Below are 27,682 nucleotides of genomic sequence, written 5' to 3' on the forward strand. Positions count from 1 at the left end.
GAAGATAGTTTAAGGGAGCTGCAGGACAACATGAACCAGAAGGAGAAGGAAAAGAGAAAAGGATAGAAATCTTGTTTGAAAAAATAATGATAGAAAACTTCCCTAACTTGGTGAGAAAAAAAATCGTGAAAGTTTAGGAAGCACACAGGGCCCCAAACAAGAGGAACCCAAACAGGCCCACTCAAGACACAATATAATTAAAATGGCAAAATTTAAGAACAAAGAGAGAATCTTAAGGCAGCAATGGAGAAACAGCCAGTAACATATAAGGGAGCTTTGATAGGGCTAGCAGTTAGTTTCTCAACTGAAACACTATAAGCCAGAAAGAAATGGCAAGAAATATTCCAAGTAAGGACAAACAAAGACCTGAAACCAAGACTGCTCTATTTAGCAAGTCTCCAATTTAAAATGGAAGGTGAAATAAGGTGCTTCCCAGACAAAAGAAGGCTAAAAGAGTACATCTCTACCAAACCAGCATTATAAGAGATGCTAAAGGGACTGCTTTAAGATAAAGAGAGAGGAAGACAAGCACAAAGGAAAAAAAATGGCAATGAATAAATACTCTTCAGTAACAACTTTGAATGTAAATGGCTTAAAAGACATAGGAAAACTGAATAGATAAGAAAACACAACCTACACATATGCTGCCCACAAGAAACTCACCTCAGAACAAAAGATCTACATAGGCTGAAAGTGAAGGATGAAAAAAAATATTCCAAGCAAATACACATAAAAGGAAAACTGGGGTAGCAATACTTATATCAGGTAAAACAGACATAAAAACAAAGGCCACAACAAGAGACTATGAACGTCAGTATACAATACTTAAGGGAGTTGTCCAACAAGAGGATAGAACCCTTGTAAACATATATACACCCAATATAGGACCATCTATATATAAGAAAAACCTTGGAGGACTTTAAGAAAGAAATCAACAGCAATATAGCCATCACAGGAGATTTTAACACATTACTGTCAACAATGGATCAATCACCCAAATAAAAAAATCAACAAGTATATTGTGGCATTGAATGAAATCCTAGATAAAATGGACTTAACTGATATTTGTAGAGCATTTCACCCCAGAAAAGCAAAATTTTACATTCTTTTATAATGCACATGGATAATTTTCAAAGATAGACCACATGGTATGACACAAAACAAGAGTCAATAAATTCAAAAATATTGAAATCATATCAAGCATTTTCTTAGATCACAATGGCTTGAAACTAGAAAACAACTTCAAGGAAAAAGACTCAAAAACATTGACATACATGGAGACTGAATAACATGTTATTAAATATGAGTAGGTTAACAATGAGATCAAGGAACAAATCAAAAAGTACCTAGAAACAAACGATAATGAACACACAACAACCCAAACCTATGGGATACAACAAAGACAGTCCTAGAGGGAAGTTCAGAGCAATACAGGTCTACCCAAAGAAGACAGAAAAATAAACAACCTAACCCTACATCTAAAAGAACTAAAGGAACAACAACAAACAAAGCTCAGAGTGAATAGAAGTAAGGAAATAATCAAGACCAGAGCAGAATTAAACGACATAGAGACATAGAGAATTCTTAAAGTTCTGAATGAAAAGCAAAATCACCCCCAGATATTCACATGCGCTAAGCCACTGTGCTGATCGTCTCAGTGAATGGCTTCCCTGTGTCCATGCCCTTTGCCAGGTGCCTTGGTCCCCTCCCACTAGTACTGGCATTAGCAGCATGACTTTCTTTGGCAGCAAAAAATCCACAAAAGCAGGGAATCCAGGAGGTGGTTCCTTGGAAAGATAAATGAAATTGACAAACCTTTACTCAGACTCATCAAGAAAAAAAGAGACAGGGCCCAGATAAATAAAATCAGAAATGAAAGAGGAGAAGTTACAACAGATACCAGAGAAATACAAAGGATTGTAAGAAATTACTATGAACAATTATATTATAAGAAACTGGACAACGTGGGTGAAATAAATTTCTAGAACCAGACAACTTCCAAAACTAAATCAAGAAGAAGCAGAAAACCTGAATAGACCTACAATCACCAGCAAAATTGAAGCAGTAATAAAAAAAACTCCTAAACACACAAAATCCCTGGACCAGATGGCTCCACTGAAGTTGAAGACACAAAAGCTAAATTTTACCAAACATTCCTTTCTCCTTTTTAATGACAGTCTTTAAAATTTAGAAGAAATACTGCACCACTTTAAGAAGTATATGGTGATGGAATGAAGAAGTACAAATGGGTAGCGACAAGACAGTCATAGGGATGTAAAAGTACTGCATAGGGAATCACTTTGTAAAGTATATAACTATCTAACCACTGTTTTAGACACCTGAAACGAATACAAAATAGTATCAAATGTAAACTATAGTCAAAAAATAAAAGTAAAAAATAAAAATAAAAAACAAGTATATGAACTTAATTACAATAAACCTCAGAGATCTTATGGAAAGTTAAGTGGTACAAGTACAAATACTTACTAAGGTATGATTCTATGATTAGCACCTGTGAAATATTTATAATAAAAGACTTGTTTTAAGCAACTAGATTTTGGGGTGATTTGTTACACAGTAAGAAGCTGATACAGTAGTGGTCCTGGAAAGACTCTTTCAGTAACCATACACTAACTACACTTACAGATGAATGTGGGAATAAACTCTCATTTGCACCCACCACATTTTCTACAGGTTTCTTATTCAGATCTTCTAAACCATTCTGTGCTATTAGTTTCAGGCTTAGTTAATTTCTATGATAACATTATAGTATCCTCTTTGTTAAACCTGGGTAAGGCGGTGTAGCATACTGTTAACAATATTAAATGTAGTCAGGAAATATGGGTTATAACTTCAACTAAATTGAACTTGGACAAGTCATTTGAATTTCTGTGGGTATAACTTTTCCTATCTATAAAATAAAGGAATTAGAGGTCTTGGCTGGGAAGGTCAAGCTTTAGTTAAAGCATCATCCTAACATGCCCAGGTTGCGGTTTCCATCTCTATTCAGCACACATAAAAGAATCAACCAATGAATGCATAAATAAGTGGAACAAATTGACATTTCTTTTTCTTCCCCTCCTTACCCCTCCCTACCCCTCCCCACCCCTCCACTGTCCTTCCCTCTCTCTCTTAAATAATAAAAAATAAAAATTAAAATAAAGAAACTAGAGTATAAATAAAATCCATAATACAGATGAAATGAGGAGCTACTAAATTTTTCTTCCTCCTCTGCATTCTCCTTGCAGATTACTTATTGTTACTTGTCTCTGCCTATCTTTAATGACTGCTCCTTAATACAACTGTTTTCACAATTTAATTTTCGCATAAAAATGAAGTTGGGGATAAGCAAAAAATTACTCAATAGTTAGTAATATAAATGTTAAAAAGAATAATATTTCTTATGTTTTTTCCTTGATTAGATCTCATAGGTGGTACCAGCGCTCTGGACAGAATCCCAGAGTAGAAGTGCAAAGGCAAGGCTCAGGACCTAGCTTTGCCACTAACTTTTTTTCTCAACCTCTGAGGGTTTGAACTAATTATTCTTCTTATCCAGGCACTTAAAAATAGTTTTGGTAATGTGGTATTGTGATAAAGGTTCACATGAAGCCCATATGTAGAGGGCCACCTCCACTACAACCACATGCTCAGAGATGAGCACAGCCAGCATAGTCAGACCCTGAAGCCTCCAGAGAAGCTCCCAGGGCTATGTTTGTCGGGGTGGGTGACAGGGGAGGGTTGAAATGTGCAGATGCTATGAAACAGCGTGCCCCTCCAACCCAAAGAGGTGAAAATCTCACATTCTAGAAGACATAGAGGCATACAAGTAAGAGGCTGTGGTTGCCATCACTCCTGAGGTTACCAAGTTTATGAACTGACTCTGGTAGAGATGAACTTGAGTTGTTTTACTAAATCATTTTCCATCAATGAAATGCTACACAAACACCTCCCTTACCAGCAACCTGGGTAAAGAACAAACAATCGGAGATGCCACAGAGACTGTTTCACGGGCATCACATGGAGGCTTTGTTGTGTGTCTGCCTCAGCACCTGAGGGAAAACATCATCTAAGAAGTGGTGGGTGAATGAGGTAGTCTCCCCATTTGAAATGCCAAATGGGCTGCCTAGGCTAACTGACAAGCAGCATTGGTGTCTCTCCTAAAGGTAACCACATACACATTAAGGCCTTGGTTTTTATGAATGAGCTGTAAGATACAGAACACAGAGGCTAGAAAATAATAGTATCCAAACCTTTTCTCCTCTACATCCTCATTTCCTAGTCCTCAATAACTTGCATTAATGAGATAGAAAATTTCCAGTTCTCTAATTAAGAACATGATAGAAAGTCTATGTGTTCTTAAAGAAAACAAGAAAAGCCATGTAGAAGCACATATCTATTTTACTTCTCAATTCCAGATGCTATAATAAATTCTTATTTAAGTACTAAATCTTACAAGATTTTACAAACTGAGAATTAGCAACAGTTTAAGCAGAGACTACATGAAGTGATTAAATTATAAACTAAATAAAAGTGCTACTTACAAAAGAAAATATATGGTCCATAAAAACAGCACTGTCAACATTCCAAGAGGCACAGTTAAGGAAGTTATCAACAACCAGATAAAGTTGATATCAAACACTTCTTTTCATTTTATTAAAAATTAAAATTTACATCAACAAAAATCTTTTTTTTGTATTTTTTAAAATTTTATTGTTATTTTTCAAGTACAGTTTTTTGTCTATTTCTCCCATCGTAGCCACCCCGCCCCATCTCGCCACCTCCCTCCCATTTCCTCCCCCCCCCCCCCAGTCCTCATCCCTGTGTCTTTCATACTTGTTCCTCAAAATCCCTCCCCTTTTTCCCCTTAAATTCCCTTCCCTCTCCCCTCTGGTTGCTGTCCACTCTATTTCAGTGTCTTTGTTTTTATTCTGTTTGCTTGTTTGTTTTGTTGTTTAGCTTCCTGTTAAAGGTGAGATCATATGGTATTTGCCTTTCAACTCCTAGCCTATTTCATTCAGCACAATGCTTTCCAGTTCCATCCATGTTGTTGCAAAGGGTAGTAGCTCCTTCTTTCTCTCTGCTGCATAGAATTCCATTGTGTATATGTACCACAATTTTACAATAGCCAAGAGCTGGAAGCAACCTAGGTGCCCGTCAGCAAATGAATGGAACAAAAATCTTATGGAAAACAAAATTGCTAATATAGTCATACCCAGTATTATTCCCAAATTGAGTTAAAAATAATGACTGTTTATCTTCCATTGACTATTTCACCACTTAGCAAAACATCTCCCTTAATCATGTAAAAAAGAACTCACTTCCTAATGTGAGTTCTTGGTTTAGGAAAACGTTTACAGGTATTCTGCATTAATAAAAAATTCGGAATGATGTTGTTTTGTTTTTGGATCTATCATGATTCAGTTTATTCTTTATTTTAATGTTGAATCCAAGGGCTGGTATAGACAGTGGTGTTAGAATGAACATGAAATTATTCTTCCTACTGAATAGATTTAGGGAAAGAACTGTTGAATGTTAATATATATTCTTGTGAACAACATACATAAATTATGTAAAAGTTTATGAACTGACTCTGTAAAATATCTTCAAGTAATTACTGACTTTCTGTTGCAAATTTTCAACAGGCCAATCAATGAAAAAGGTTCAGTTTGTTTAGCTTGAAATTCTATTTTCCCCAAATATGATTTAAATAATTTTAACAAAAATAATTTTTATTTTCCTAAATGAAAACCAACTTGAATACAACTTGAAAGGGGATTATAAAAGTAAGCTCCCTTTAAACCAATTATCTGGAAAAGATAAATCACAAAGAAAATAAAAACAATATCTGGTAGAGAGCACTAAAATAAAAAAGCAAAAGGTGGAGAAAAAGGAAAAAGGAGAGAAACATACAGAATTTCTAGAGGGAACCACAAAAAGACAGTATCTCTGTATCAGATCAATACCTAGAAAATGAGGCAATGTCTCTAGGGCCAAGCAGAGACTGTGCTATGTTCACTTAGATTACTACAGACTTGGGCAAGGTACCCATTATAGCTAGAGCACAGCCTTCCTCACCCTGATACAGATGAAAAGATTGCTGAACTCTGGTTTGTTCTGGAGGACAAAGCATTCCTAGACATGCTAGAAGAAATAATTCAAGGGAAGAAAACAAAGAGATTCTAACTGGATTAAGAGGAAAACAAGAAAGAGAAATAAAGTTTCAAAAGGACTATTCGCATGAAATTCTATCCAGGGAGATCCTTTGGATCCCAGAAAGAGGACTATTCTGGACATAGCCTTCATCCAGAAGGGAAGCTAGAATTCTTGATCAGTGCTGTCCAACAGAATATTAAGCAAATAATTTAAAATTTACCAGTAGCCACATTAATGAGTAAAAAGGGGTGAAATTTTACAAATATATTTGACAAAACATATCCAAATATTATCCTTTTAACACTTTAATACAAAATGAGGTACTTTACTTTTCACTTTCATACTACATCTTTGATATTCTATACGCAGCACATTTGAATCTGTGTTTGCCACATTCCAAGTGCTTAATTAATAGCCTCAAGTGGCTAGTGGCTAGAGTTCACAGAACAAGTGTAGATGCCCAAAAGACTTTTTCTTTGTCTTTCAAGTGCAGGAATTTAACTCAAATATATCCTGATGGTGCTCATCATGGGTCATTATTTTCAGATACACACAGTACTGTTTTAATTTATATGAATCTAAGTTTTGTTTCTTTGTAGTTTCAGATAATTGTTCTTGAAATACTATTTTTGCTACTTTTGTATTCTTTCATTTTGAAGGGCTCTCATTTGTAGGTTGAATCAGGTCTGCCTGTCTTTAGTATTTATCACTCAATTGTAAATCTTTTTCTTACTTATTTCTTTTTTATTTAAATTTTTTTCTTCTACTCATGCAGCAATATCTTTGTGTGTGTTTGCTCATTTTCCTTCTAGTTTAAACTTCAGTGCTGAAATGATCTTTTACTTATAAATATTTTCTGAGTTGTCACCTCACTTGAGATTACTAAATTCTGATTTTTGTTATTCTTTCATGCCTATATCACTTCTTAAAAATATCTTATAACTTGTTCTGAATAGTAAACAACAGTTGTGACCTATTTTGTGGGTGTTTCTTTTTGGTGTGCTTCTGTTGTCAAGGATGTTATTCTATTCCATGTTCACGTTTTTCTTAAATGTAAGTATGGGAATTGACCTTGATACTTTTCTGGTCCTTGTTTTCAGGCCCTGGTAGGAAGTGCTGGCTGCTCAACTGTGAAAGTTCACAGGGGCTTCTGGGATGCCCAAGCCCCTATATCTAACTGCAACCCTGCACCTACCCTTCTCAGAGTATCCCATGGTCTTTGCCAGGAAACTTCAGCCAGCTATTTTGATGTTCTCCTGGCTCAAGTCCACTAGATACCTCCTTGCTCCCCTCTGTTCTTTTCTCACATAGACACCAATACCACAGCAGGATTTGTAGCTATTGGTAGTTTTTCCCATCCATTTGAACCCTGGGGTTTTTAGGGCCATCCTGTCACTCAGTTTTATTGCAAATGTTGCCTATAGGTATTTGGCTGTGTGATTCAGTTGCCCCATTTTTATGTGAGGACTCGGGCATCCTGAAATATTATGCTGCCATTGCCATCATCTTCCTAGAATCCTTCAAGCAAAAAGTGTTAACAGATCAGTGTTATATGTGTTATATACACCTAATATAAAGGTTGGACCTGAGAAGCAAAGAGTCACAAAGATTCCCAGTCAGGGCACATGCCTAGGTTGCAGGCCAGGCCCCTAGTGGGGGCCAGATGAAAGGCAACCACACATTGATGCTTCTCTCCCGATCTTTCTGCCTCCCTTCCCATCTCTCCAAAAATAAATAAATAAAATATTTTTAAAAATACTGCTGGGCCACCAACAGTGCATGTACTATCAGTTTCAGAGTAATTGCCACACGATTGAAATAAAATATAACAAGAATTTTCTTGTACTTTCAGTATTATATCCCTGAAATTATGAACAACTTAAAGAATTACTGAGTACCAATTAATCATAAGACACCCTTCTAGAAGCATTAAAATGATGAAGACCCTTTCTATAAAAGAGGCTATGAGTCTAGAAGCTAAAGAAATAACTAAAATACTACACGGAAATAGATGTAAATCAAGAAACAGTGCAAAGCAAAACATTTTATTTCTGAGGTGGGGCAGGGAGAGGCAACAGTGGCCATAATCATAACTATAAGCCCCTTAAGGGTGGGAATTATGTTTATATCATGAGAGACAACATTTCATTAAATATTCATTATGAAAATTTTCATTAAAATAGATTTAAAAAATTTATGTACATTAGAGTGTGAAGGATAAAAATCAAAATTTTATTTAGGTCTGAATAAAAAGACCATTCTCCAACAATTAACAAATAGATTATCTTAAGTAATATCAGTATATTCAGACCTACAAGATATATCTGAAGCCAGCAAGATGGCGGAGAAGTGAGTGAAGCCACACTAACCTCCTCTCAGGACCAATCTGGAATTACAACTAAACTGTGGAGAAATCACCTGGAAAAAAACTGAACGATAGTGAGAGAGAAGCCTTAAAGCCTCAGACAGACAGAATAATCAACTTTACCACAACCTGAATGGTAAGGAGTGTGGTGGAGACTCGAGAAGGCTGGCTGGGTGCCCACAGTGGCAACCACAGAGGGATAATTAAGCAACTAGCTGGATCCCCCTGGAAAGTGTGGGGCCTAAACCCTAAGCTGGGATCCCCAGCCTAGAGCATCAGAGTGCAAAAAGTACACAGAAAACAACCAGCAGCAAAAAGCAGCAGGGTTACTCTCTGCCAAAAGTAGACGGCTGAAGACAGAGTCATTTAAAGGAAATGCACAAATTTTCATTTGCAGCTACTCACCCTAGGCACCGTCAAAGGCAGGGGCAGAGTAGGCTAGAGATGCCTGAGGAGAGCCTGGGGATGGAAGCTTTGGGGAAAAAACTGAGAGTAGACACAGGGATCCTGGTGCTGAGTCATCACCCCTATATCAGCAGCCATCCTGCTCAGGCAGACCACTCCCTCTGAGCAGCAGCAGCAGCCGGAGGAGAAACAACAGCCCCAAAGGTGCTTAAACTGACTGCTGAGTGCAGAGTAACTAGATTAACAATTGAGTCAGCCACAGATAGTAGATCCCTGACAGTCTCTGAGCAGGCTGCCTAAGGTCAGACGAGGTCAACATCTGACATCATCAGAGGCAGATCCAGAAAGAAAAAACAGCGATAAATACTAGAGGTTACCAAGATAAAATCCACTTGGTCTTCTCCAAGATCTGCAATATTTTCTTTCCTGCATAGCTTTTTAACATTCATTTCTTGTCTGGTAAGTTTGTGTATAATAAGTCACTAGATTTTATATTATAGTTTATTTCTCTTCTTTCTTATAATAGTCTTAATCTCTTTTCACCCTTATTAATACTGGTTCATTTGCTGTTAATAGTGGGATTGCAGGGATTTATTTTTGCAGATGGGGGTTTGTTTCCTGGGCTTTGTAGTTTTGTTCTGGCAGCACCTGCAGAACAACATGTAAGACAAGGTGGGTGGAGTGACCCTCAGTAAACCAGCTAGAGGGAAGGACCCAAAAAGAATGACCCAACAACAATCAAAACCCAATTACATCCAGAGAGCCAACATAAATGGCATAAAGGGCATCCCAAGAGCACCAAGTTCAGGAGATCAAGGAGACTGCACCACTGAATCTCACAGGTCTCCTGCCATAGAAGTTCACACCACAAACTCAGGAAGTCAAAACATCAATTTAAGTAGCAGAAGCAAACAAAGGTCTCACAAATAATGGGAAGACAAAGAAACACCTCCAATCAAAAGGAAAGGAGGAATCCTTAGAAAGAATGCTAAATGAAATAGAGGCAAGTGAACTATCAGATACTGAGTTCAAAGCAATGGTCATAAGGAAGCTCAATGAGCTCAGTGAAAATTACCAAAAACTATAGGGAACCTATGAGGAACTTACTGCAAACTATATCAGCATGAAAAAGGACATAGAAACTATCAACAAGAGCCAAGAAGAAATTAAAAATGTAATTTATGAATTGAAGAACACAGTAGAAGGAATCAAAAACAGGTTAGATAAAGCAGAGGATTGAATCAGCAAGCTGGAGGACAAGGTAGAAAAAAAACTCCCAGAAAGAGCAAGAAAAGGAAAAAAAAAAACTAAAAAAAGAACAAAAAGGGGTTATGGGAACTGCAGGACAACATGAAATGAAGTAATATCCATATAATAGAAACACCAAAGGAGAAGAAAAGCAAGGGAGAGAAAACCTGTTTGAAAAATTCATGATGGAAAACTTCCCTAATTTGATGAGACAAAAAGTTACACAAATCCAGAAGCAGAGAGGGTCCTAATCAAGAGGAACACAAAGAGGCCCACTCCAAGACACATCATGACTAAAACGGCAAAATTCACAGACAAAGAGAGAGTCTTTGTTTTTATAGAAGGTCTTTTTAAAAAATATTTTATTTATCTATCTTTAGAGGGGAAGGGAAGGAGAGAGGGAGAGAAATATCAATGTGTGGTTGCCTCCCGTGGGTCCCCTGCTGGGAACTGGCCAGCAACCCAGGCATGTGCCCTGACTGGGAATCGAACCAAGATTGTTTGGTTCGCAGGCCTGTGCTCAATCCACTGAGCTACACCAGCCAGGGACAAATAGACAGTCTTAAAAGGCAGCAAGGGAAAAACAGGTAGTTACATACAAGGGAGCCTTAATAAGGTTAGCAGCCAGCTTCTCAATGAAAACGCTCCAAGCCAGAAGGGAATGGCAAGAAATATTCCAACTAATGAAAAGCAAACTCCTGCAACCAAGACTACTCTACCCAGCAAGGCTCTCAATTAAAATGGAAGACCAAATAAGGAGTTTCCCAGACAAAAGAAGCCTCAAAGAATATAATTCTACCACACCACCACTGTATGATATGCTAAAGGGACTGCTTTAAGAAAAGGAAGAAAAAGAGTGAAAGAGAGAGGAACACAGGTACAAAGGAGGTAAAATGGCAATGAATAAGTACCTATCATTAATAACCTTAAATATAAATGGATTAAATGCCTCAACCAAATGACACAGGGTAGCTAGCTGAATGGATAAGAAAGCATGACCTGCACATATGCTGTCTACAAGAGACCCAGAATAGAACAAAAGACTGACACAGATTGAGAGTGAAGCCTTCGAAAAAATTATTCCAAGCAAATGGGCAGGAAAAATCCGGGGTAGCAATACTTCTATCAGACAAAATAGACTTCAAAACAAAGGCCATAAAACGAGATCCAGGACACTTCATAATACAGACCTATAAGAGATATTTAAGTCAATATTCTCGATCAAATGTACCTCTATCAAGATACATTTATATCTATGTAAGTGTATCACATATATATATACTTATATCTATGTAAATATGTCACAGATATATTTATATCTGTGTAACTTAGAGACATATTTTAGGGAGAAATACAATTATGAAATATATTAATCTCTTCAGAATAATTTAGTAAAGGGTTATCTATATCTTCCCACCAATTTACTTTCAATTGATTGTATTGAACACAATATTTTAATTTTCTGATTGTTAAAAAGTTTTCCTTTTATTGAGTAACTAAATATATTGGTAATATTAACAATAACTTAATAATAACTCTAACTTAATGACTATTAGGCTGAGAGGCAACATGCTAAATATTTTATAGACATTATCTATTTTTACCATAACAACCCTATATTTATTTTAGAGGACACTGATGCTCAAAAAGGTTAAGCAGCTTGACTAAAATCACTCAAGTAGAAGGTAGCAGAAGAATCTGAAGTCTTACCTTTCCCAGTTATAAGTCACACTTGAAAACAAATCAGATCATAGAGATGCTAGATTAGAAATGAACTACAGTTAGAAAAATGAAAGTTAAGGGCTTGACAACCCTCTGGTTAAGTTGCATGCATGCAACCATGGTACCCCAGCCCCTCTCTTGAATTTTCTAGACTGTAACAAGAGCAAAAACACCACAATATACAGAACTTTTACTGTTTTTTAATTTTTGGCCCCTTTTTCCCCTTTGCTGATGGTCCCAAAAGGGCCACTAGCTAAATGTGACGCAGAAGTATTTGGTATCTTACTGACACTAAAGAAAGTGATTTTAGCTTCTAGGGTTCTTAAAAAGCAGACAAAAAAGGTTTGTCAAGTAACCTATAAATATGAACAATTACTTTTATTGTCTTATATTCACTTATGAAAAAATGTCAAGGCCCTTTTATGATATAACATCCATACACTTTCAGTAAGTTTGAACACTGTCAGCATGACCACTGACTTAAGAAAATACATTTGGAAATCACAACATTCCAACATCTTCAATATTGTGCTATAAAGCTGATATATTTAAGTAAAAGTGACTTCACAATTTTTTCTGTCAGCAAGTTATGGAGAAGACCTAATATTTGGGAGTAAAAGAGAAGAGAATGACTAATGGCCAAAATAAAAATATTCAGCTCAGAAGGCAATAGTACACACAAATCAAAACTATTTAAAATAAATTTAGTCTGCAATTTAATTCCATCTTTTCTAATCAACATTCAGCACACTTCTGTGTTAAATGACAAAGTTAAGCTGATGTGATTATCTCCTTTACTAAACCTCAGCACTCCTGAAGCAGCATTGAGGAAGAGTGAATTTAGTGCGTAGTCTACAACACGCTGCTTAGAAAACGAAAAGGTAATAATCTATGATCTGCTGGATCAAAAGGCTCAAACCAGACAGTTATACTTTAACAGGTTATTATAAAAAAAGACAAGACATCAAGTGTTGGTAAGGATATGAAGCTGGAAATCCTGAACACTGTTGGTGGGAATGCAAAATGATGCGGCTGCAATGAAAGGGAGTTCCACAGAAAACTGAAAATAGAACTACCTATACGATCTGGACACATATCCAAAAAACTGAAATCAGGATCTTGAAGAGGTATTAGCATTCCTATATTTCTTGCAGCAGTATTCACAGTAGCCAAGGTGTGGGAACAACCTAAATGTCCATCCATAGAAGAATGACTAAAGAAAATGTGGCATAAACATACAATGATACATTATTCAACCTTAAAAAAATTCAGGACTTCTGGCCAAGACGGAGGCATAGGTGGAAACACTAAACCTCCTCGCACAACCAAATTTAAGGACAACAAAGATTTAGAAACAAAAGCACAACCAAAACAGACAGAAAATTGAACTGTACTGAAGTCCGACAACAAGGAACCAATTATCCAGACCAGTAAGAGGGGTGGAGTTGGCAGCCGGCGGGGAGGGGCCCCAGCAGGAAAAGGTGGTGGTTAGCGTGGGCGGGCTCAGGAAGAAAACACAGTAAGGCTCGGAAGGAGGCTGGCTGACTGTGGACACACATTTGTGTGCAGATAAACCAGGCAGGTTTAAAAATGGGCAGTGAGAGGGGAGCCGGGAAGATCTCAAATCCTGTGCCGCTGCCATAGCGACGGGACTGGACACCGGGGAGTCAGGTACGGAAGCCAGGACTCTCCAAACCCCTGTGACGCAGCTGAGGAGCCGGCTACGGGAGCCGGGAAGCTCTCAAATCTGTGCCGCTGCCATAGCGACGGGACTGGACGCCGGGGAGTCAGGTACGGAAGCCTGACACTCCAAACCCCTGAGACAGCCCGGGGTGGCAGAGGATCCCTTTACGGGAACTGGGAGGGTCACAACCCCTGTGCTGCTGCCATAGCAAGGGGATTGGACACTGGGGAATCAGGTACGGGAGTTGGGACTGTCTAAGCCTCTGTGCCACTGCCATAGAGACAGGACTAGACACCGGGGAGTCAGGTACGGAAACCGGGACACTCCAAGCCCCTGTGACGGCCCTGGGCAGCAGAGAGAGCCAGATACGGGAGCCAGGACATTCCCAGCCTCTGTGCCACTGCCCTAGTAACGGGCCTGGGTGCTTGAGGAGGCGGCTACTAGAGCCGGGACATTCAGCAGTGGTAGGCGACCAACGCAGAGACCAGTGCGAGGACCAGCGTGAATGTAGGTGGAGACGAAGAACATCAAGAAACTTCAAGGAGTCTGTACCACTGAACTTCACAAGGAACATACCACAGAAGTGTACACCATAAAACCAGTGTTTCAGAACAGATCAATTTTGGAAGCAGAGACTAACAAGAAAAGTCTCAAACAATGGGAAGACAAAGAAACAATCCCCAAATGAAAGAAAAAGCAGAAACTTCAGAAAGAATGTTAGATGAAATAGACGCTGATCAACTATCAGACAGTGAATTCAAAGCACTGGTTATTACGAAGTTCAAAGAGCTCAAAGAGCTCACAGTGAGCGACCAGAAACTACAGGGAAATTATAATGATCTCTCTGCAAACTACAGCAACATCAAAAAGGAAATGGAAACCATCAGCAAGAGACAAGAGGAAATGAAGAATACAATTTCCGAATTGAAGTACACAGTAGAAAGTTTCCAAAGTAGGATAGATGAAGCGGAGGATAGGATTAGTGAGTTGGAGGACAGGGTAGAAAGCATCTCACAGAAAGAGCAAGAAAATGAAAAGAGGCTCAGAAAGAATGAAGAGGGATTAAGAGAAATGCAAGACAATAATGAAACGTAATAATATACGAATAATAGGAATACCAGAAGGAGAAGAAGAAGAACAAGGGATAGAAAACGTATTTGAACGAGTAATGAGAGAAAATTTTCCTAATTTGATAAGAGAAAAAGTCTCACAAATCCAGGAATCACAGAGAGTCCCAATCAAGAGGAACCCAAGGAGGCCCACCTCAAGACACATCATCATCAAAATGGCAAAATTCCAAGACAAAGAGAGAATCTTAAAGGCAGCAAGGGAGAAAAAAGAAATAACATACAAGGGAGCCCCAATAAGGTTAGCTACCGACTTCTCAATGGAAACACTTCAAGCAAGAAGAGAATGGCAAGAAATATTTCAAGTAATGAGAACCAGAGTCCTACAACCAAGGCTACTTTACCCAGCAAGGCTCTCAATCAAGATAGAAGGCCAAATAAAGAGCTTCCAAGACAAAAGAGTCTAAAAGAATATGCCTCCACCAAACCAGCTCTACAAGAAATACTAAAAGGACTGCTTTAAGGGAAGGAAGGAGAAGAGGGAGACAGAGAGGAACACAGGTACAAAAATGGCAATGAATAAGTACCTATCAATAATAACCTTAAACGTAAATGGATTAAATTCTCCAATCAAAAGACACAGAATAGCTCAATGGATAAGAAAGCATGACCCACACATATGCTGCCTACAAGAGACTCACCTCAGGACAAAAGACCATCACAGACTAAAATGAAAGGCTGGAAACAAGTTTTCCAAGCAAACGGACAAGAAAAAAAAGCTGGGGTAGCAATTCTCATATCAGACAAAATAGACTTCAAAAAAAAGGCTGTAAAGAGAGACCCAGAAGGTCATTTCATTATACTCAAGGGAAGAATCCACCAAGAAGACATCATTTATATATGAGAGAGACCTACAGCCAATATCATACTCAATGGGAAAAAACTAAAAGCTTTTCCACTAAGATCAGGAACAAGACAAGGGTGTCCACTTTCACCACTTCTATTCAATATAGTAATGGAAGTTTTAGCCACAGCAATCAGGCAAGAAAAGGAAATAAAAGGCATCCAAATAGGAAAGGAGGAAACAAAACTGTCACTGTTTGCAGATGACATGATAGTGTACATGGAAAATCCTATAGACTCTACCCAAAAACTCCTCAAACTAATTGATGAGTTTGGCAAAACAGCTGGTTATAAAGTCAATATCCAGAAATCAAAGGCATTTTTGTATACCAACAGTGAATCAGCAGAAGCAGAAATAAAGAGAAAAATCCCATTTGATATAGCAAAAAGAAAAATAAAATATCTGGGAATAAACCTAACCAAGGAGGTAAAAAACCTGTATGCAGAAAACTACACTGCCCTGAAGAACGAAATCAAGGAAGACACAAACAAATGGAAACATATACCTTGTTCATGGATTGGAAGAATTAACATTATCAAAATGTCCATACTACCCAAAGCAATATACAGATTCAATGCAATACCTATTAAAGTACCAATGGCATATTTCACAGACATAGAACAAACACTTCGAAAATTTATATGGAACCATAAACGAGCTCGAATAGCAGCTGCTCTTTTGAGAAAGAAGAACAAAGTAGGGGGGATCACAATACCTGATATCAAACTGTATTACAAGGCCACTGTAATCAAAACAGCCTGGTACTGGCATAAAAACAGGCACATAGACCAATGGAACAGAACAGAGAGCCCAGAAATCAACCCAACTCTCTACAGTCAATTAATATTCGACAAAGGGGGCAGTAACATAAAATGGAGTAAAGATAGCCTCTTCAACAAATGGTGTTGGGAGAACTGGACAGCTACATGCAAAAAAATGAAACTTGAGCACAGACTTACACCATACACCAAAATAAATTCAAGGTGGATAAAAGACTTAAATGTAAGTCATAACACCATTAAAGTCCTAGAGGAGAACATTGGCAAGAAAATCTCAGATATTTCACGCAGCAACTTCTTTACTGATATGTCCCCTAGAGCAAGGAATGTAAAGGAAAGAATAACCAAATGGGATCTCATCAAAATAAAAAGCTTCTGCATGGCTAAAGAAAACAATATTAAATTAGCAAGACAACCAACTGTATGGGAAAACATATTTGCCAATGATACCTCAGACAAAGGTTTAATCTCTAAAATATACAAAGAACTTACACGACTCCACTCTAAGAAGACACCCAACCCAATTAGAAAATGGGAAAAGGACTTGAACAAACACTTCTCCAAGGAGGACATACAGAACATTCAGAGACACATGAAGAGATGCTCAATATCATTAGCTATCAGAGAGATGCAAATTAAAACCACAATGAGATACCACTTTACACCAGTCAGGATGGCTATCATAAACAAAGCAACAAACAACAAATGTTGGAGGGGTTGTGGGGAAACGGGGTCCTTAGTTCACTGTTGGTGGGAGTGCAGACTGGTACAACCATTATGGAAAACAGTATGGATTTTTTCTCAGAAAAATAAAAATCGACCTGCCTTTTGACCCAGCAATTCCACTGCTGGGATTATATCCTAAGAATCCTAAAACATCAATATCAAAGAACCTATGCACCACAATGTTCATAGCAGCACAATTTACAATAGCCAAGAGTTGGAAGCAACCTAGGTGCCCATCAGTAAATGAATGGATCAAAAAATTGTGGTACATATACACAATGGAATTCTATGCTGCAGAGAGAAAGAAGGAGCTACTACCCTTTGCAACAACATGGATGGAACTGGAAAGCATTATGCTGAGTGAAATAGGCCAGGTGCTGAAAGACAAATACCATATGATCTCACCTTTAACAGGAAGCTAAACAACAAAACAAACAAGTAAGCAGAAAAAAAAAACCCAAAAAACAAAGACACTGAAATAGAGAACAAGGGGATAGTGACCAGAGGGAAGAAGGAAGGGAAGTTAAGGGGAAAAAGGGGGAGGGATTTGGAGGAACAAATAGGAAGGACACAGGGACGAGAACTAAGGGGGGGGGAGGAAATGGGAGGGAGGTGGGGAGCAAGGGGCAGGGGAGGCTGGGATGGGAAAAATAGACAAAAAACTGTACTTGAAAAATAACTAAATAAAATTAAAAAAAAAAAAAAAAAAAAAAGGGCAGTGAGACAGACCGTGCAACCCAGGGCCCAACGATGGGAAATAAAGCCTAAAAGCACCAATTGGAAAAACTTTCGGGGGTTGAGGCGCCAGGAAAGGCTCCCAGCCTCACAGGAGAGTTCGCAGAGGATACCCACATATACACAAGAGGATCCTAGAATATACACAAGCCCATCCACCTGGGAACCAGCACTAGAAGGGCCCAATTTGCATGTAGGAAGAGGCAGAGGGGACCAAAATCTGATAGAGAGGAACAAGCACCACTAATTCCTCTCTGACCTCGACCCCACATATAGCCTCACAACACAGCAACTGGGTTCCCCACCCTAGTGAACACCTAGGCTCCACCCAAAAGTCCCCCTGAGTGCCACAGACACAAGTGAATATGACCGAGACATGCTGTGATCTGCTAGGGGTAGAGAAGTGTGCAGTGGCCAGTTTCTTAGGGGAGACAAAGGCCAGCAGCAGCCAGTTTCTCCGAGGAGAAAAAGGTCCCAAACCCCCTGCTCCAAGGTTTTTATTGGGTTGTACTACACAGGAATACAGGGTGACAAGGATCAAACAGTAGATTAACATTTCAAAGATATCTGAGGGCTTCAGAGTCTGAGTCAGTGTCTGTCAGGAAGAGAGTTGCAGGAACTTTGGGAGACATATTCATTTCCTCTCGGACCCTTACCATATGAATTAAAGCACTCTTAGCAGAGCAGATTTCACAAGTTTATCAGGAACTCTTTGTGATGCCAGATTTTTCCCCCAGGACATGCTCTAGCAAGGCAAGGAGCTGTACCTCTCCCCAGTAGGTATTCAGGCTTAAGGGGATTAGAGCCAGGAAGCAGCGCTCTTCCTGAGAACCTAGGGACTCGGGCTACGTCAAAGCTGGGGGATGAGAGTCCACTGCTCTTTGTTGCAGCCCCCACCCCCAGCCCTTCCATGAAGGCCTGCCCAGTGATCGAGTCTGGCTTAGGTTGCCCCCTGCTGTGAGGAGTCTTACCCATCATTGACTTCCGACCAAGCTTTGTGGGCAGGGAGAGGAAACTGAGGCAGCATTTGCGACCAGAGACAGGCTTTGTCTCCTGCAGCTGGCATTCCAAAGGTCGTCCCTCGCCCTTAGCCACAAGGGGTTGAGATACAATTCCTAAAACCAGGCAGAGCAGTCTACAACACCGCCCATCATATGTAACACGTGGGAATAGACCAAAACATTATGGATCAAGCAGAAGAACAGCTCAAAGCCCCAGAGCCAATACTTCTAAGCGACAAAGAGATAGCCAACCTATCAGATGCACAGTTCAAAGCACTGGTGATCAGGATGCTCACAGAACTGGCTGATTTTAGTTGCAAATTAGATGAAAAAAATGAAGGCTACACTAAGTGAAATGAAGCAAAATGCACCCGGAACCAATAGTGATGGAAAGAAAACTGAGACTAAAATCAATGGAGTGGATCAGAAGGAAGAAAAAAATGACCAAACAGAAAAGAATAAAAAAACAAGAATTCAAAAAAAAGGGGGGGGCTCTTAGGAACCTCCAGGACATCTGTAAACATTCCAACATCTGAACTATAGGGGTACCAGAAGGGGAAGAGAAAGAGCAAGTGGAAAACTTATTTGAACAAATAATAAAGGAGAATTTCCCCAATTTGGCAAAGGAAAGAGACTTCCAGGAAGTCCAGGAAGCTCAAAGAGTCCCAAAGAAGGTAGACCCAAGGAGGAACACACCAAGGCACATCATAATTACATTACTCAAGATTAAAATGAAAGAGAGAATCCTAGAAGCAGCAAGAGATAAGGGAACAGTCACCTACAAAGGAGTTCCCATCAGACTGTCAGCAAATTTCTCACAAGAGACCTTACAGGAAGAAGGGGCTGAAAAGAAATATTCCAAGTCATGAAATCCAAAGACCTACAACCAAGATTGCTCTATCCAGCAAAGCTTTCATTTAGAATGGAAGGACAGATAAAGTGCTTCTCAGATAAGGTCAAGTTCAAGGAGTTCATCATCACCAAGCCTTTACTATATGAAATGTTAAAGGGACTTATCTAAAAAAAAGAAGATAAAAAAAATGAACAGTGAAAGGACAGCAAACTCACAGTTATTAACAACCACATCTAAAACAAAAGCAAACTGAGCGGACAGCTAGATCAGGAGTGGAACCATAGAAATGGAGATCACATGGAGGGTTATCAACAGGGGAGTGGGAGGGGAAGAGAGGGGGGAAAGGCACAGAGAATAAGTAGCATAGATGGTAGGTAGAAAATAGACAGGGGGAGGTAAGAATAGTATGGGAAATGTAGAAGCTAAAGAACTTGTGACACATGGACATGAAGTAAAAGGGGGAGTGTGGGGGAAGAGGGTGTGCAGGGGGAGGGGAATGAAGGGGGGAAATGGGACAACTATAATGGCACAATCAATAAATTTTAAAAACTCAGCAATATGCAACAATATAAACTTTGACAAGATTGTGCTGAGTAAAATACACCAGTCACAGAAAGACAAATACTGCCCGATTCCACTTATATGAGGTATTTAAAGACAGTGAAATTCATAAAATCAAAGTGTGGAATGGTGGTTGCCAAGAGCTGGTGGGAGGAAAAATGGGGAGTTGCTAATCTATGAGCATTAAGTGGCAGGCAGTTACACTAAGCTCCAGAGAGCTGCTTGCACCTGTGGTTCACAATACTGTATTGTACACTGAAAAATTCGTTAAGAGGGTAGATCACATGTTAAGTGTTCTTATCACAATAAAATAAAATAAAATTTAAAAGTAAATAAAGAATTTTAGGGACCAATAAAACCCCCAAACTACCTTGATTCATCAACTACATTTATCAAACACTAAAAAATAGCAAACAAGAGCTCTTCTTCTTTATCAAAAAGTTGAAAAAATGACATCACAGTCTGGATTTGGCTCCCTTTTCTTAGAAACAAATTTGATAGCCATCCAGGGCAACTATGTTTAGTCCCTAACCATCTGAAGGAAAAACAATGAAGGGCTGTCAATCCCAGGATAAAACAACAAGAAATATATTTGTTACTTTTCCACATGAGATAAGCCTCTGAACCAAAATAAAAGAACAAATCTAATGCATTTCCATTTGATTTGGCTGTTTGAAGATGAGGTGGGTAGATATCACTGGTATATTAAAGGGATCTCTGGATTCTGGAGAATTTCTTCCTTACGTTTTTTATTTAAATGTCCAGAGCAAGCCTCTGTCCTTCTCATGAATTCTCTAGCTGTCAACAAGGACCAGAAGTCAGGTAGAGGGGATGCATGGGAAGAACATAGGGCACAGAGATTAGGAGCAAGAGATGAGAAACTAGATGTACCTGAGTTCAGATGTTGCCTTCTTTGCTTGTGAGTGTAATCTTGAGTGGGTCACTTAACCCTTGTAAAGCTCAGTTTTTTCACCAATAAAATGAGATAAGAGCTGCTCCCTATTGAGATCATTGTCAAGATTAAATAAAATTGTAATGTATTCAGCATTTGCCTGGTAGTTGTTCTTATAAAAGGGATAAAACATATTTGGTACTTCAGGTACTTCAGATTTTTGCCACTACTTATTACTGAAAAAAATTATTAATTCTGCTAACAATAATAAACATTTGAGTCTCTAGCACTCAGTGGGAAAGAGTTCTTACTTTGAGGAAGAATGGATAGAAAAATGACATAATAAAAAGCATATATACATAACACATAGACACAGACAACAATGTGGTGAGAGCCAGAGGAAAAGGGAGGTGGGAATAGGTGGAGGTGGGCAAAGGGGGGTAAACAGGGATGAAAAGGGACTTTAATTGAGGTGATGGGCACACGATGCAATGAGCAAGTGATGTTTTATTGAGTTGTACAATTGACACCTGTATCACTTTGTGAACCAATGTCACCCCGATTAAGCTCAAAAAACTAAATAAATGAAACAAGTGTAGTAAAATCTTAACTGCAGAATCTAGGAAATGAGTATATGGGTGGCTCAATATAAAATTCTTTACCTATTTGTATGTTTTAAATATTTCATAATAAAATGTCGAAGAAAAAATTCAATGCAGAATAGGACAATTAACAGACTATAGACAGTCAAACTGAATTATAGCAGAAGAGAAAACCATACACAGCTAGATCCTTAAGCAAAACACCTTGAATGATACCAGAGCTGTCCTGACTCCTGATGAAACAGACTACCAGAAGGATCAAGTCACCCACATGAGAACTGTGCCACTGCTGGAACCTGCATGTCAGGGTCACAACAGTAACAGACAGATGGAGAGACACACTTAGATCTAAGAAAGACATTTATCTCACAGCTCTCCTCCACACAGAGCTTCTGTTTCCAGGTCATTCACTGTGTTCCTAACCAAGAGGCTGAAGATACAATGATATGCTAAATTCTAAGAGTCACAGTCTCTGATACCACTTAATTAAAATGAAAAAGATGACCCATCTTGTTTCCTCCCTTTTTCTTCCTGGATTCTTTGTCATTTTATACAGATTCCCACATAGTTTTTCTCTTGGTTATTATTATTTTTGAAACAAATTTCTATATAAACCAAGACTAGAAAGTAAAAAATTAATTCTCTGCATGTAAGTCATCAAGTTATCAGCCCATGAAAGCAGACACCCAGGAAATGACATATAACTACTGGCTTCATTTCCAACTACCATTCTATAAAGACCATGAAAAACTTTGGTGAAAAGTGCCAAAGGATTAGGGAGTCCTATGAGAACACAGGGGATCCAAGTTAAAATGTGGGGCAGACATGGACTACAACCTGCTTTTATCAATGTAATCTGAAAAAAGAAACGACATTAAAAAAAGCCTTAAGTATAGAGAATACTTTCATGAGTTGGTGACTAAATAGTAATCTTATCATTATTATTTTTTTTCATTTACAAAAATAAATTAATATCCTATTGAGAGGAGTAACTTTTGTGTTGTTTTTGAGATTCTGACTTACAAGGAAGAGTTATAAACATCTGACTTCTAAGAAATGTATAACCACAGATACTCCTTTAATTCCAATGTTGTTTTCACCTCATTTCCTGAAGAACAGTAGATCATACTGTTCAGGGCTAAAGCAAATTATAATCCAGACCTCCTAATATTTCTCTTTATCTTATCCTACACAAGGACTCTTATCTAAAACACTCTGCCTCCTGCTGTGGAAATGGTTTATATTATTAAAGGTTTGTTCTGAAGAGGGGGAAAAAATGGTACTTATCCACTAACCATAGTAGTAAAATGTCAGTAATGTGATATTGTTAGTACAAGCACAGTGTATTTCACATAAATTGTAGAACAGATGAACTACACTCTAATAACATGATACCAGGTCTCCAGGGCCACTACTGGACCACCTATTGGCAGTCACAAAGCTGGGATGGAAGTTTGCATGGTGATAACCATCATGATTCAGTGAGCACCTACTGTCTGCCAAACACTGTATGACAGACGTTATTTATGTCATGTCTAATTCTCACAATGGAGGTGAAGTAACCTTATCAAGAAGATTCTACCCATTTTAACACTACAACAGCAAGACACTGGTCAAGTTATTTATGTCTCAAAGCCTCATTTTTTCCAACTATAGAATGAGAACCACACTGCCTGCCCTTCCAAGGGCTGCTGTGAGAGTGAAGTGAACTAATGCAGAGAATGTGTTAATGCAGCACAACACCTCATATCTACTACGTGAGCAATAAACATCAACTAATGAGCTATCAACTACACTTTTATGCCCACAAAATGAACAAACAGAAAAAAAACAGAAAAAAATTCCCAGAGTTCTTACCTTTTTAAAAGACATCTATATTTAAAATATTTTAAGTCTTATCTCTGAGGAAACTATGTATTGAAATGTTCAAAGCTTTTTAAAATTTTTAATCTTTATTGTATTTTTATTCCATTAACATTTAGTCCCCTTATACTTTCCTCCCCACAGCAATCACCACACAGTTGTCCACGTCCGTAAGTCCTTTTTCCTTTTTGCTCAATACCCCACACTCTAACCTCCTTTAGTTAGTTAGTTAGTTAGTTTGTTTTTTGTCTTTTAAAAAACCTTTTTATTATGTAAATATATATATTTTAATTTATTTTTTATTGATTATGCCATTACAGTTGTTCTATTCCCCCCTTCATTCCCCTCCACCCAACCCCCCCGTCCCCACCATTACCCCCCTTTAGTTTATGATCATGTGTCTCAAGTTCTTTAGATTCTATATTTCCCATACTATTCTTGCCCCCCCATCTATTTTCTTTTTTTTTTTTAAACATTTTTTTATTGATTATGCCATGTGTTCATGAACTAAAGGGGGGGAATGGTGGGGGAGGGGTGTGCAGGGTGGAGGGGAACAGAGGGGGGAAATAGAACAAATGTAATGTCATAATCAATAAAAAAAGTTTGTTTTTATCTGGTAGGTAAGAGGACAGCAGGGAAGATGACAGAGATAATAAAATAATTATCTTTATCTTAGTGCTATCAGTCTTCTCTATTATATTCTTGTTTTTTTTTTCAGTACCATTACATTCTGCCAATACCTATTCTGTCCATACTCTGAGCAATCTGAACTATGTATTTATGTATTTATCCTTCTAAGGCAAAAAGTTATTAAAACCCTACCACCAACATCTGACTTCAAGTACAAAATATCCTAGATGTAAATGCTATAACCATATTAGTCATGTGGGTAAGATACGTCTTTCTCAGTTTTATGTATATATAGTAATGTGCAAATGATTTATCTTGGCTTCACTTCGTTATAATTACCCATCAAATTTATATTCCCTATTCATCATCCAAATGGGTAAATGAAATTTTCAGCTGACTTGTAAGATTGTAAAACTTTTTTTGCCATACAACTGTTTCCTATTGCTCTCAATTCTAAATAATATAAAAATAGCTTTTACTGTACCTGTTTAATTGGCAAAAGTCAGTCATTTTTCATCCTTTCTATCTGAATTACTTTTAAAACTAAGTTGCAGAAGTAAATGATACGTCATCCTTGGCATACTTCTGAACAGTTCTTTCCCAGAGTCACTGATTCATTCAGCACAATATTATTTAGCACCTACTATGTGCCAGGCATTGTACCAGGTCCCAAAGATACAAACACTGAGCAAAAATAGACCAAATGTGTACTCTGAGGGAGGCTATAGTTTTGTGAAAAACACAGAAATGTAATGAATAATCACACAATCAGTGCAACTGAAACAAGTGCAACAAAGAGAAGTGTTCTACGTATCCATAATGGGAGAATGGGACCTAGTTAGGGAGGTCCAGAGGGCTTTCCCAGGAAAGCAATACTTGAGCTGAGGTGTGACTGAGGATGATTATGGGCCAATGAAGTAAAGAGGCAAGAAGAGCATGCTAGATAGAAGAGAAAAAGGAGCAGGGAAACGTAAAAGACCACTATGGCTGTAGCAGAGACCAAGGAGAAGCTTGGCTGATGCGTGAGGGCTGATACAGGTGCCTGTGGTCATGTTCAAGAGTCTTCTTTTTACCCTAGGAACAACAGGAAGAGGCTGAAGAGTGGTGACATGATCTGATTTGCATCTAGACTGCACTAGGGAGACTAAATTAGAATAGTTCACAGGGTAAAGAGATAAACCAGTTAGGAGGCTGCTGCAGTGATCCAGAAGATACATGTTGACTGGGCCAGACGTCAATACTGTGCTCTGAACGGTGCATGTATTAACTTTTGGAATTCTTATGAATGACACATGAGATGGGTATTCTTTTCTCTTCTTTTTTATATTTTATAGATAAGAATATTGAGGCATGTAGAAATTTGTCCAAAATCCAGGTGGTAAACAGAACCAAAGCCCAAACCAAAAGTCAAAGCCAACTGCAGAATTATTGTGTAAAAATTTAGACACATGGTTATAAAAAAGGGTCTCTATAAAGAACTTTAAAAACTTAAAAGCTTATTGACCTATTTCATTAAGTTGGTAAGGCCTAAGAACCCAATCTTAGGTTTCCCCGCAACAAAATGGACTCTCCGTTGATGATTTACGCTTATGGAAGGCGTACCTATTTCAGCATATCGACTTGGCAGGTCCCTCATTTCACTGGCATGCCGTTCCTTCACTGCGCATATCTAGAAAATAAATTCATAAGTTATTTCATTTATCTGATGAATAACTCTTTATAACTTTTCTTTACATTTCTGATATTTTCATTAAATCAGCCATGTAACACTGAAGATGAAATGCACAATCCACCTACTGACTTAAATGACAAAAACCAATTTCAATCACATACATATAGCTATTATTACTTATATTCTTCAACATTACTCTTTGATGAAGTCTTATTCAAAGGCAAAGAAAGAAAGAAAACAATAAAATAGTTTTAATGTGTTTCCAATGATCCATTCCCTGCAAGTCTACTTAACTGCTACTTCTATTACGACACAAATAAAGCTCTGGCAGAAGTACATATCCAAAATGCCCAATAGCTAATCTGGGCAACACTCACGTTAGGTCTTGTGTTCCTAATTACATGTTAGTAATTTATTTTATTGTTGCTAAATAATACTTTGCACAAGTGGCACATGCACTTTTTCTTTTGAGTGTACTAATATCAATGTACTACATAATTTTAAATAAGGGGCTGGTAAACTACAGCCTGTACCAGGCCTGTTTTTCTTTAAGGTCTGCAAGCTAAGAATAGTTTTTATAGTTTTTAAGAGCTTGGAAGGAAAGAAGGAAGGAAGGAGGAAGGAAAGGAGGAAAAAGGGAGGGAGAGAGGGAAAAAGAGAGGGAGGGTAGGAAATACTAAGAGGAAACAGAATGTAGCCCATAAAATCTAAAATATTTAATGCTACCTTTTAACAGAAAGTCTGCCAATCCCTATTTTAAGTTATACATGTACAGTTTATATATATATATAAAATGTGTGTGTATCACACACACAACACACAACACATGGTTCTTTTAGGGTTTTAAGGCTATAGATATTTTCCATTTTCTTTGTCATATTTTCTAAGGTAAATAAGACACCAACAAATTTTTTTATTTAATTATTTTTCAAGTACAGTTTTCTGTCTTTTACTCCCATCCCAGCCCCTGCTCCATGCTCCCCACCTCCCTCCCATTTCCACCCCCCTTAATTGTTTTCCATGTGTCCTTTACACTAGTTCCTGTAACTGATTCCCCTTTTCCCCCCGAATTACCTCCCCTCTCCTCTCTGGTCACCGTACCCCTGTTCTCTATTTCAGTGTCATTGTTTTTATTTTGCTTGCTTGTTTGTTTTGTTGTTTAGCTTCCTCTTAAAGGTGATTTCATATGGTATTTGTCTTTCAGTGCCTGGCTTATTTCACTCAGCATAATGCTTTCCAGTTCCATCCATGCTGTTGCAAAGGGTAGCAGCTCCTTCTTTCTGCTACATAGAATTCCATTGTGTATATGCACCATAATTTTTTGATCCATTCATTTACTGACAGGCACCTAGATTGCTTCTAGCTCTTGACTATTGTAAATTGTGCTGCTATGAACACTGGGGTGCATAGGTTCTTTTGGATTGGTGTTTTAGGGTTCTAAGGATATAATCCCAGCAGTGGAATTGCTGGGTCAAAAGGTAGGTCCATTTTTAGTTTTCTGAGAAAATTCCACACTGTTTTCTGTAATGGTTGTACCAGTCTGCAATCCCACCAACAGTGAACTAGGGACCCATTTCCCCACAACCTCTCCAACATTTGTTGTTCGTTGCTTTGTTTATGATAGCCATCCTGGCTGGTGTAAAGTGGTATCTCATTGTGGTTTTAATTTGCATCTCTCTGATAGCTAGCGATATTGAGCATCTTTTCATGTGTCTCTGGATCCTCTGTATGTCCTCCTTGGAGAAGTATCTGTTCAGTCCTTTTCCCATTTTTTTAATTGGGTTATTCGTCTTCTTAGAAGGAAGTCATGTAAGTTCTTT

At 38.2% G+C, this 27,682-nt stretch overlaps 1 protein-coding gene across 2 annotated transcripts in view; it reads right to left on the reverse strand.

Moving 5' to 3' along the window:
* The window catches only part of VPS41 (VPS41 subunit of HOPS complex), a 221,199-nt gene that overhangs the window by 69,889 nt on the left and 123,628 nt on the right, over positions 1-27,682 (reverse strand). For both annotated transcript variants that reach the window (XM_053655114.1, XM_053655113.1), the window contains one exon: positions 25,793-25,859. In XM_053655114.1, the coding sequence (XP_053511089.1) occupies positions 25,793-25,859 (67 nt within the window). The remainder of the gene's footprint in view (positions 1-25,792; positions 25,860-27,682) is intronic.

Source organism: Artibeus jamaicensis, unplaced genomic scaffold, assembly GCF_021234435.1.
Source record: "Artibeus jamaicensis isolate MK-2021 breed Jamaican fruit bat unplaced genomic scaffold, CSHL_Jam_final contig_924, whole genome shotgun sequence".
In the NCBI taxonomy this organism is placed as follows: Eukaryota; Metazoa; Chordata; class Mammalia; order Chiroptera; family Phyllostomidae; genus Artibeus; species Artibeus jamaicensis.